At 33.1% G+C, this 13,706-nt stretch overlaps 1 protein-coding gene across 1 annotated transcript; it reads left to right on the top strand.

Moving 5' to 3' along the window:
- Positions 1 to 5,527: 5,527 nt before the first annotated feature.
- On the top strand, positions 5,528 to 6,056 carry LOC115446920. Its single transcript, XM_030173761.2, has one exon. It carries the CDS (start codon positions 5,581 to 5,583, stop codon positions 5,935 to 5,937), a length of 357 nt encoding a protein of 118 aa, XP_030029621.1. The 5' UTR covers positions 5,528 to 5,580; the 3' UTR covers positions 5,938 to 6,056.
- The last annotated feature ends 7,650 nt before the right edge of the window (positions 6,057 to 13,706 follow it).

The raw sequence follows: 13,706 nt of genomic DNA, 5'->3' as shown, positions 1-13,706 counted from the left end.
TTTTTGTTGAGTTTATCCTTAAAAAAAAATACTTTCGTTTCTTGCTTTGACCATACTCTAAATGTGTCAAAGTACAAAGGAGTGTAGTTGCATGTTGCTGAAACGAACCGGATTTTATTTTGTGAGAACTTTTTCTGGCGGATTCAATTCCAGGCTAAATAAGTCAGAAAAACTTGACACAAAGTGTCTTTCGATCACTCGTCACTTAGCAGCAAGCACATTACGAATACGACCATAATTTTTAATGGATAAATTCGTGGCATCCTTATAATGGTGGTTCTATCTGATTATAGTACATTGTATTAACAGTAATTTAGAGATTCATAGTTTAATGTTAACCGTAGGCAGAGAAACTTCCAGTGCTCTTCAAAATGAAAAAATACTGTCAATATTATATAAGAGTTTTAGTTATATTTCGTATCCCAGGTTAGGTAATGGGATTAAATTAGTTATTACTTTATAATAACGTAGATAAACATTATTTAACCACGTGTGTGATAAAATTAATAATTGTTATGAATTACCAGCAATATGTCTCAATTATAAATCCAAATAACTTGTTAGAAATGTTTATTTTTCACTAATTAAGAGGAATGCTATATTTGTCTAGGTCTTTCCGATGGCAGTGTAATGGATTTCATACTCATACATATATCATGGCTGCCAGGACCTACGAAGAATAAGAAAATGGATTAAATTTGGCAAAGAATGATTTTTTCTGGAACCCGAGAGCTAAGTTTTTGATAATTGTGGAACATTTAAATAACGATTTGAATAATATATCACGTCTTTTTTGGATAATAATATCCTTCGAGTTATTTATTGGTCTTAATAAAAGTGGAAAAGACTACGACATTTATACGTACAGGCTTAATTACAGTCCTTACAATCATTCTAAAATTTTAATTCCGGTAAGTCAATGCACTAATATTAGAGGGAAAATCATTGTCCCGGTGGTAATATACATGAATATTCGCGGTTGCCATTTTAAAATCGTTACTACAAATGCTTGGCGATTTCGATTTGGGAACATCAAATGGGCTTGATAATAGAGTCTTAAGGTTGTTTGAAAAAGTTATGGGTATAAAATTAAGTTTATTAGAAAGATGTGTTAATGAAACAAAAAAAGTAACTCCTGGAGTACCAGATAGTGTTAGAAATAACGATTTTTAGGGTGCCCGCAGATGCATATGTAGTACTTACGTTAAAAAAATTTAGTTCATACGACTTCAGTTAGTGTTGTTGTGCATCGTGCTGACTTTTTAGATACATGGCACGCTTTATGCGGAAAGAACACGGGGGGGACTGACCGTGACGATGAAGGCTGCAAAGTCTTCGAAACGTCGGGAGAAAAGTAAAATACTAACCGCGATAAAATCCGAAAATTAGTTTAATTTCTATATCTAAGCTTATTACTCTAAAATTTTTACTTGCTGACAGCACCTGTGCGATGCTTTTAGGCTTAAGCAAAAATGTGCTATATTATATCTAATGTGCTAGATAATACAAGCATAGGCACGTTTCCTAATAAATGTTTCTTTCTTTCTTTGTTTCCTATCATACATTATAGGATGGAAAATTATTTATGTACCTGGGTACATTTTACTCTAGAGCGAACATACCGGTTGGGTACACTTCTGATTACTTCTTAATGGCTGTCGATTTAAGGCCTAAGGTTATTTTATACATAACAGCCTATTGTTATGAGTTTGTTTAATAATACAAAAAATATAAAATCTATTAAATAATGTCTATTGATCTCACACATTACCTATGTAGGCAAGTCCAAGGGGCGAGTTTTGTGCATTAAGGCCGAATTGCCAACGGTGACTTGCAGATTAGCGAAACCCCTAAGGATTGTGCGAAATATTTTTTCATCAAGAGAGTGACTTGACTAATCACGGCGGCCGCTTTCTTTCGGTATTTTAGGGTTAGATTCATGCTATGTAATGCATACTCGAATATTTGTCATGACTTACTAAATAAAAGACACGAAAATAAAATCTAAATTACTTGTAAGTATATAACAGTATCAAATATGATTGTAATGTTATGTGAAAGTAACAAAAAAAAAACAAAAAAACAGCATGCTCAAACTGATTTCGTGTCTCTGTTGAACTGTTATAGTATTGTATGAGCGTCTATTCACAAACAACTAAATATAAAAAAATTTAAATTCCAAAATGATTGCGTTTTTTTACCTTCTTTCATCTGAATCCATTAGGTAAATATAAAAAAAAAACATGGCGATGTTTTACAGTTTATATACTTTGACTAATATATAATACTGGAAATTAATATGTGGCACAATGAAATGAGATTTAATCTGTTGAATAAGGTCTTATTAGTCAGTTTCCAAAATGTTTCTCATCGGAGTGAGTCACTGTGACAGGTTATTCACCGAGCGAATGATTGTCGCTCTCATGGATAAACTATATTATGTATACTAGATATGTACAATATATTTAAAGAATGTATCAATATGAGACTCCCGTCAATTATTTTGTAAATCGGAAAGATATAAATAATTAAAATCAACCATTTTGTAGTGGTAGGATATCGGATTGTTAGATTACTTCGCATTTGACATCTGTACAGAAGCAAAATGGCTATACAATATCTAATGGATGTACACCATTATTCGCATAGATAATAGTAATCTAGAGATCGAAGGCCGAGCGACCATTATGATACGCAGCATATTTTCGGCAATATTTATTGCTTATAATCTGAGTAACCCGACCCGTATTTCATCTTTATCGAGACTCGAGGGGACTCGATCGACCCCATGCGGGAGCCTAGTTATGCTTCAAATACTAAACGGCTATAGTATAATCTAGATAATTCAGAGAATTAGTAAAAAGTAATTATGTTATTAGCTCGAAACTAGAAATATTTTGGCCTATTATATTTCTTTACTATCTCATACACACGACCCTATTGCGTTAAGTAATTAAACAGAATTGACTACCGATTAACCGCCATTTTTGATAAACGAACCCAATAGCTTTTTTATCTATTGTGATAGTAGACCAATGAGAACAAAATTATTTTTTGTTCTCATTGGTTTATTTTCACAACAAATTACGTATTTTGTTTAGTTTATTGTCGGAATCGGAGCGAAGATTGAGATTAGGATCGTGTATTGAAAATGGATGTAAAAAAAATGTACCCAATGTTATGGAAAACAATTTAAACGTAACGTATTTTAATGTCGGTAATGGGCATTGAGAACAAAACATTACACGTGACTCGTGATTAATGATAAACACTAATGTTATACTGGTTTTTGTGATAAATGATCTAGTAAAAACGATTTAATGCGATAAAGATTATTAATAGGATAACGATTGCTATTATTCTCATAACATTAATAAAATTAATATCTGGCTATCATTACATTAAAGCTCGAACACTTTTTTATATTTTATTTAAATCTTAAGAAATATTAGGGATTACTATAAATATTTTTTTCATAACTTAACTGTAATTTTTTGATCATCTTTTTAAAGGCACAAAAAAGGATTTTAAAACGAACACACGTCTTTATCATCTAAGGTGTAGGCAGAGTTGTAACTGGGGCACCCATTTTTCTTCAAGTATGTTTCGTCCCGTAATGTGATAGAAGGTGAACCTATCGCTATATTGGGCACAATCCAGATTCCCGTCTAATAGGGAGCAGAAAGACTTAAATATCACTGCCCGACCGGGGATTCGAATCTGGGACATCATAGCAATGGCGCCGCCGCCAATGCTATGATGTCCCAATGTCCCAACCGCGCATGTATGCAATACAAATGCGCCATAGTCCAAAAAAAGTCAAACCAGTCAAAAGAAGATTTTGCAATAACCTATTCATTTTATTGTCAGTTCGAAAATTTAAATAACTATATTTGAAAAAAAGAATTATCATGTCAGTTATGAAGCAGGAAATTACTTCCCACTGTGTCATCCGACGCCACACTGTCTGCGTCTTTGAAATTCCATTCAACGACGTCAACTGTTCAGATTTCCTTTAGAAAAGGCGACTGAAATCTGTTTGTTGGTTTATTACACAACAATTACTCACGCATCAAAATATGCATATAGGACATGTTTTACTTATAATATTATGCTTCTGGAAATTACATTTTGAAATTAAAGATAAATGCAAAACTTTACTGGTAATGTTTGGTTTTTTGTATGTTTGTAACGGATTTAGATAAAATTTGTCATACGGGTAGATCATGTCCCGGATTAACATAGGCTTTTTCTCCTAATAGATTATAAAAAATGATTATTCTTTAATCAGATTTTGAAATAGATGGCGCTGTACAGGTGGTGCTAGGAATCACTATAGCGTTTTACAGAGTTTTGAAACTGGAAAAGCTTCTCAAGTGGGCGGAGCTGTTGAAAGTTACTCGCGGGAATAAACATCTAGATCAAAATAAATTTTAGAGTGTTACATTCATTCTTTAAAATAATTTCTTCTTTAAAATGAAACAAAGAAAAAAATGTGTAATTATTAATTATGTTTACGGGGATACTAGCTACCGAAATAAAATTATTTATCGGATATTATTACGGCTTTATGTAGCCTTTGCAGTTTTTATGGTTACGGGATCGAATGAAACTCGGATTTCTAAAAAATGTTGTTTACGAAGAACCTTACAAAAACTAGTCACAATGTTACCTCAGCTTAGGAGGTATTTAAAAAGTATATACTTTTTAGTATATATATGTACAATATTTTGCTCTATAAGTAGCCATATTTGTTTGCTACAACTGGGAACTTCTCATTCGACGGACCTGTGTATATGAAAATTAGACTAACACCTACAACATGTAGGAATCTGTTTTAATATTATGTTGTCCGCAACCGGGTAACTTCCCGACCTGTCAATATCATTGCCAAACATGGACAAGTGACACTCATTACACATCGTCAGTTGGTTAATTGATTCCTTAATTCATTTGAATAATTATATTCCTAATCGTAATTGAACGCGAGATTTTATTGTCATTTTATTACCCTGGGTATCGAACCCAGGACTTACGGATCTCAGTCCACAATATTACCATATTATACCATTGAATATTTGAGATTATTGTAAGACTTATTTTCAATTATAATCATCGATATACAATTAATAGATTTTCCTGTTCAATTACATTTATTTGCCCGATAACAACACGGTGGCAGGAAGTGTAAGACATTGCCACTTTTATCTATTTACTCATACAAAAACATATGACTATTTAATACTCAAAATTGTAACAATTACGTAGAAATGCATTGTAAAAACATACTCCTTGTGACGCGTGCCGTTCTTAACAAAGGAGTTGTAATTACAAACTTAAACATTGCGGGTGTGTCACTCTGAGGTCCCGGTGCAGATGTGGGACACAAAGTTAAATGATTCAACGTGCATGCGTCACCAGGTCAATATCTTGGGGTAACGTCAGTGACATGACGGGGAATTCTTGACGTACGTACGATGTTTTATCCTACAGTGCTGGTATAAAATAGAATGTAGAGCCGCTACACCACCATCCGTCGACTAGCTCGCCAGCAATAAACACCACATTTTTATATTGAACATGTCTTCATCAAATATGTGCGTGGTCGTGCTGTGCTTCGTTCTGCTTGCGGTCACAGAAGGCCGTGTTATTAAGACCAAAGAGTTCCCGTTACCAGCCGAGGGTATCGTTATGGAGTTCTTAGTGAAGAATAAATCAGATATGGCTCATCCTATATCAACCTTGAAGATGGATATCGATCAGCTGACGAAGAAAATCATTGTAACACAATCAGAGGACAAGATGCCGGTGGTGCGACATTTAACGCCAAAGCCTGACGTGCCTTCTTTTGAAAATCGTTTCGGAGTTCGTGTTGGGACCTGTCCATCAGGATATGTAAGACGCGGTACCTTCTGCTTCCCCGATGACGACTACTGAACGATATTTCCAATAGTTTACTAATTAATTTGTTCAATATCGAAGATTCAATGTACACTTACTTATGTAATGGAAATGTTAATTTATTTTTATTGTTAAATATATTTTTGTTATCCAAATATTGTTTTTATGTTATAATAATATTATGTACGAAAATTCGAAGTATACTAAAATTAATTCATAATTTCAATGTCTGTTTTAGAGACGGCATAATGCTTTGATTCGAAATCAGTGATGAAGGAAATGTAAAATTAAATTTAATTACAGCTATACTAAACAAATAATTGTGTTAGCTTTTAGCAAATGGAAGAACTAAACTCTACTGCATGAACAACTGTCTCACAGTGAAATCAGTTACATACATACATTTCCTGATAAACAACACCGGTAACACACTATTTAGTAACTACACACTACGGATGTCTTTTGCTTTGGAGAGTTTATATCTGGTGATCTTCAGACGGACACAAAACCTTTGCTGTGAAATAAATATAGCATCCATAAAATCATATTTTGTATTTCTAACATCTTGCGGGTATATTATTGCAAATATTCTTAGTATTTATTGACCTTTTAATAACAAACAAATATCCTCATTCAAGTAAATTAGTATCATTAAGGGCGGTAAATGCAACTCAGTTTGGCTCTCAAGTGTGATGTCAGTTGAGACTCTGTCAAGCGAAGATCAGCAACATAAAATTGTCGCTATTCAATAAACCCATATTAACATCACCTTAAGTGATATTTCAAATAAAAATATGTGATGTATTTTGATAGCTGACTTTCGTTTATGTAGCAGCTCTACTCAGCTAAGAACAGGCTCTTAAATAATAGCTTAAGTTTAATTAATTAAATAGTTTAATATATTAAATTTCTATTTGATATGTTGCAGAGGTAAGATTGATCTATTAATATGGCCCTATAAACTTCCAGTTCCACATCAGTTTGAATTTATAAATTTGGTTTTGGATTTCATATTTGGACATTATAATACAATATATGCTATTGGTATAGTAATCCGTTTAGGTAGATCCTACAGCTTTGTTTATCGTTGCTGCTAAGCAACAGTGTGCAAGTGCTGTGATGTTCAAGTTGTGGGATATTAAAGTCCATTATTGAAATTATAAAAAATAGAAATTAAAAAACACTATTTATAAAATAATTAATTGTTATTTATTTTTTGATTCCTAACCGAATTTTGGCCACGGCAATCTCAACGGAGATCAGCCAAGTACGCAGGACATATTATAGTGCACAATTGTGTGCGCAGTACACTAGTGCACTCTCTGTTCCCTCACTCTCATAGTCCGGAAAGACGGCAATCCGACATGACCGGAGAGAGATCAGGTGCAGGACCAACGGCTTTACGTGCTTTCTGAGACACGGGGGTGCCGCACCGCTAACTTCCTGACTCCGTGCTGCGACTGAGTAATTTTTTAAGATGGAAAAACCCAGTCACTACTATTATTAGCCCGACTCGGGATTCGAACCCAGGACCCCAGCGTGATAGTTGTACTCGTACCATATATAATTACAGCTATGCCACCGAGGCAGTTCATTATTTATTTATACAAAGCACATCAATCATGAGCCGTACTGGGTGATGATGCTTCTGTTTGTGAATAATCATGATGCTAACAACCAGACGAACAACTTGATCGCGTTATTTAGTTTAATGTAAGATACAACCATAATTAAGCAACATGCCTTCGTTTATTACTTATAATTAAGTGTTAGTTTTTAGTAGCTAGTCTCAATTATAAGTTACTGCATAAAAATACTGCTATTTGATTATTTTTGTAAATAAATGAGTGGTTTAAATATTACTGTATGTAATCCGAAACGCTACCTCTTAACCCTTTATAGTTTTATATTTCCACAAAGTTCCACATTGAGTAATATCAAATACATTTACCAAATGGATATTATGACTTTCATATTTCATGCACAACGTTAACAATTTTAATAAATAATGCCGATATGTTTTGGCAAATTCAGTAACTGAGTTTTATTTCATATTTATTAAGTAATTGCTACATTTATGATTGACATTAACAATTCCGTATTTCCGCACGAATATAGGGCAGTGTTTTACTTGACGAACTAACTAAGTAGTGCTCAAGTAAATCCTTACATATAATAAAACAAAGCCCCTCGCCGCGTCTTTAACCAGATAAAATCAAAAACTACCTTAGGGATAGATTAATTCAGTTTAGTTACTTTTTATATAGGGAAAATATAATGACTGGTGGCAGGCTAATCGAGTTAAGCAACATTGAGTCTTACGCATATTAAGAGTCAGTAGATTTTTCTCCTTCCTTTTTCTGAACCTAGTCTTAAGTTTTCGAAAAAATATAGCTTATCTTAATTAACTTGCCAACCGTCGACATACAGTGGGATTTTTATCCCCAGAAACTATTTCAATCGGGCAAAGGGAGCAAATTATAGTTACTTATTAAACCAATACTAATAGTTCATAGGATATTTCGTTGGCACACTATCACAAGGTCCTATGTTAATTTTAATTTATGTTGGAAAAAGTGATTAAAATTTTCCACGTTGCTAAACATTGCAAAATACAATAATTTATAGTTCTTGTTTTCTCTTTCGGGATCATTATAATTTTCACTGAAAAAAGCACAATAATGTGATACACATAACTCAGTTTATGTAAAAAATATAATATATATAGAACCTTGTAGTAATGAGCCAGGGAGTGCTACCCGCGTTTTTTTATATCTGGCGAGCGACTACCATATACTCGGTGTTTACCCGCTATAGCAGGGGTTTTTAACTTTTTCTTAGCCGGGGAGCACTTTTATATCATTGTTGTTAGCAGGGATCACGACGCGTAGATATAATAAAAATGAACTGAATTAATCTCTAAAATACTATAATGGAACATTCAATTGTAACTTTCATAAAAAGAAATCAAAATATTTTTGTTAGTTATGAATTAATCTGATTTCTGAGCTTTCATATTTTGTACAAGTCAATCCTCGCCTTTTTAATTATCTACCAACAAAACAAAAGTCCCTTGTTCACATAAATAGATTGTTGAGAAAACTATAAAATAGCAGGTTAGTGTAAGAAATAACTTTTGTAGCGACCGCTCGCAAAATTTGAAATCATTCGTGGACCACATTTTGACTTCTGCAGACTGATTGGGAAACCCTGCGCTTGAGTGACCCACGTAAGTGTGTCGCGTTTCGGGATCATTCTATGTATATCTGGTTTCAAATAGGTCAGCACAACTGTATCTACTAGTAATGGTTAACCGTCTCATCATTCCATACTATATATTATGTACTTATCATCAGTTTAAGTGGGATCATATTGCCGTGTAAAAAACGGTACCGGCAAACAAAATAAAAAGACGCTAATGAATACAACTCATACGCAAAAACCGTGATCTTGTCAGCCTAGTTTTTGTGTACATACACAAATAATTAATTCAGGCAAGAGGAAATATGTCGGTACTTGGAATTGGTGCAAGTAAAATCTATAATTTTTTTGTCTGTCTTCATTTGAATATCAATTTGGTGTGGAAGTGTCGTAGTTTTTATGTTGCGAATTACGCATTCCAATATTCATATAATAATATTACAGTCATATGTATGTATGTCATAGTCATACACATTACACATGCTTACGTGAGCTATAATTAAATATAGTACACTTAACAAAAATATGAAGGTCGCAGGAACACGTGGGATGTAGGCCACTTTCGACAGGTCCGTCTGGAAATCTTTAAGGGAGACCTATATTCAGCAGGGGATTTTATGTGGCTGATGATGATGATGATGAAACATAAGGATCTAATCACATCTAAGCCTGAACGTAGTGGAACCGTGCTCTGTCAAAAACACAAAAATATACTTTTATGTATTTATTGTGGTACAAGTTTAGAAAAAAGTGACTCCACTGCACATGATAGATAAATGCTATGGCGTCCGGGTAGGGTATCAATATTTTTATTCAATAAGATAGGAATAAGATTAAAACTGTGAACTAACAATATTAAATGAAAAAAACCAGTTATTACTTAATCCATGCGAAGGTAACTTAAAATCCCAATGTCCGGCGATGAAGAAAGGTTGGTGACGAGTCCAGCATAGTAGCAATCAAATACGTCACCCTATGACTAAAACATACGATATATAGGTAATATCGTCAATTTTACCGTAAACATTGGTATAAAACGTGTCGGTAGCGATGTGCGCGCTCATTCATTCGTTTAATTTATATACATTAGTATCAAGATGTGTAGAATCGTGTGCCTTGTTGTGTTGTGTTTTGCTGCAATCGTTGTTACACAGGGCCGTGTGATCGACTCGACGAGCATTTCCTTCCCAGGACATATGGTGGATGTGAACCTCAAAACCAGATCTAGTCATGCGGAACAAGCCAAAATAGACAATCACGATGTCGGAAGGACATATCCAGATTTACAGAGAGTCCCTAGACACGAACAGAAGACAAAAGTGACTTTTCCTAACAGGTTTTTAATTAAAAGTTCTGGATGCCCGAAAGGCTATGTTAAAAGAGGCACTTTTTGCTTTCCAGATGAGGATTATGACTATTAAACATGCTGTGTTATTGTAAATGAAAAGAAATCCTAACTTGACTGAGATGTGTGTAAAATTGCATATAAAGTGTTTAAAACAAATAAAACCTGATTGTACATAAATAAATTATATTTTTATGCTTTAAACGTGTTTTCTTAAAATAAATACAAGTTTTTTTTATATTTGAATCTTTTTCTCATAAATTCTCATATCTCGAATTATTATTTATGATATAAATAATATTTTAAGAGTAGATAGAATTGGTATATATAGTAGTGATGTTTTATCGTCGAGTATCCGACCCGAGATTTAATTGAATTTAATTTGCATGATTTAATAGGATACGAGAAAAGAATATTTATTTGTAAGCATAGTAAAAATATATACTTATGAAAAAGATTTTTCGTTTTTAAGATTAATAATAACTTTCTATTTCGTTTAATACTTTAATGAACTTCATTATATTATTATACTTAAAATAATTCTGTACGTGTATTGTTCCATAAACAAATTTCATTATAGTACCTATGCCAAAGAGAAAATTAAATCTTTTTATCAGTTTCGGTGTATATTTAGAAAGAAAGAATAATTTATTGTCGCGGTACATGTGATATATACATATATGAGTATATACATAACAACAAAAAAACACTAAGTAAGTACATTTTCTATTTCTAACAACCATTTAAACATACAAACTGACGTATTCATGATATTGGTAATATTATAATTACGATCAAAGTCGCGCGTTTAATTAATCAACAAGGACATAATGTATCCTTGTTGATACACAAGAAGCATTCATTTCAATGTTATTGAATATTTAAGTAACACGTTTTTATATAAGGAAATACTATGTTGTTTACATATCTATCTTTAGGGAAAAACCAAAGCAGCACCCGTGCCTTGATAAAGGTTTTAGTATGCAGATGTATTGAATGACCATTTAAAGTAACAACGTTTTGTTGACTCAATTTCTATTAATAGAACCATACATTTAAATCATTAGATATGCCCTGTCCTCTTTCAAATTGTCCACATATATATCTGTGTGTTTATTGGAGAAATAAAAATATAATCAATTTCACGAACATTTTATTAGTAGTAGTAGTATAATACCAATCCACAAATTTAAGAAGGTAAGGTCTATTTGAGCTCATGCCTCACTCTTCCCAACGATGACACGATTCCGTGCGGCTGAAGTATGGGCAGGCACATCTAATGATTTAAATCTATGGATAGAACGTTCAAATGATCCAATATTTGTGTCCGCATAAATTTTATAGATAATATAAAAAAAAAAAAACTGCTCTGTAATGTGGTAAACACATTTCGTCGTTCATTAGTGCTATGTCTACGCTTCTGCCTAACTCTTTGGGCATAATAGCGTGAGTTTAGGGTTGTTTAGTTCGTGGGGAGGATGTGTTAGGTGGGTCTCGAGTTCCACTGCCTGCAGTGACGGCGATTTTACATGTTTGAACGAGCCTTAATGATGTTCTTTATGTAGAAAACGATTCCATATCGGTTTACTATTTTAAAACAAGCGCGTCATTTTGTGGAAACTTTAATGCAACGGAAATTAGCGTCTATGTATTAATAAGAGTATGACAACACTTCAAACGTCAATTTGATTTTCCTTTGAAATATTGGGGAGTAAAATTCAGGTAGAAGTTAATTTTAAAGTTTTTCGGATAATAAAGGATCGTGAGATATTAAGGTGATCATTTTTTCGGACATCTTGCAAAATTATTTTTATGTAAACTTTTTTATCTAAGTATCATCAGTTTACTAATATCATATTTGGATATAGATATAATATGTCAACCGTTGCAAAATTTAAAGATTATAAGTAATCGTTTCTTTATGCGACCTTAATTAAAAGAGTCAGATCCAAAACATTTTAATTTTTATTGCTTTGCTAAAACGTTTTTCTTTGCTTCACTATTTCTTTTTAAATCATCAAGACTATTAATACTTATGATGATTAATCTTCGTCATGAGTTTCAAGTAATGTTAAGAGAATTTGTAAGTATTATTCCATAATGCTTCTTAATCTTAATTAGGATCCATATTTCAGTATATTATGTTTTTGTATAATCGTGTAAGGAAGTCGTAAGTCCGAACTCCAACATCACAGTGAAATTAGGGCATCTGGCATCGTGACATTTCGTCATAACATGTTCATTAGAGCGTTAAAAGTTGTGTGTAAAAACAAACTTTGGTCGTCAAGATACACAGTATTTTGAATTATTTTGAAGGGTTTTTATTGTAATTATATCAAAAATGTTTTATGCACTATGATTTTGTTTATGTTTCTATCTATACTGTATCCTGTTTTTCATGTCACTTTATATTAAATATAACAGTTAATTATATCGTTCTCATTAACCCATCGTTTAATTATCCATTTTACGTGCGTATTAACATTGACAATGGCGAAAGATCCATAAATAATTTTCATGTATTATCACTGCGAATTTGCAAAAACAAACAATGGTTCTATATAAAATAAAAAAAAAAAACACGAACAATGTTTCTTCCCCTTAATAGAAATAACAGGAAAAGTGTTGTTTGAGATATTCTGAGTCATAGTCTTTAGAAGGTTAAATTTAAATAACTTATTAGTCATAAGGCTAGACTGTTATTTAAATGTTGTATTGCGTACAGTAACACCATACAAAAAAAACTAAATCTATCTATACTATTATATAAAGCTGAAGAGTTTGTTTGTTTGTTTGTTTGTTTGTTTGTTTGTTTGAACGCGCTAATCTCAGGAACTACCAGTCCAAATTGAAAAATTCTTTTTGCGTTGGATAGCCCTTTATTCGTGGAGTGCTATAGGCTATATATCATCACGCTATACCCAATAGGAGCGGGGCAGTAATGGCTAATCTCAGGAACTACCGGTCCAAACTGAAAAATTCTTTTTGTGTTGGATAGCCCTTTGTTCGTGGAGTGCTATAGGCTATATATCATCACGCTATGACTAATAGGAGCGGAGCAGTAATGGCTAATCTCAGGAACCACCGTGTTTGAACTGAAAAAATCTTTTTGTGTTGGATAGTCCTTTGTTCCTGGAGTGCTATAGGCTATATATCATCACGCTATGACCAATCGGAGCGGAGCAGTAATGAAACATGTTGCAAAAACGGGGAAAAATTATTAGTTTTGAGAGCTTCCGTTGCGTGCGCTGCGTAAACG

Source organism: Manduca sexta, chromosome 13 (genome assembly GCF_014839805.1).
Source record: "Manduca sexta isolate Smith_Timp_Sample1 chromosome 13, JHU_Msex_v1.0, whole genome shotgun sequence".
Lineage (NCBI taxonomy): Eukaryota > Metazoa > Arthropoda > Insecta > Lepidoptera > Sphingidae > Manduca > Manduca sexta.
The sequence above is the reverse complement of the archived record's forward strand: the minus strand, read 5'-3'. Positions and strand labels throughout refer to the sequence as shown.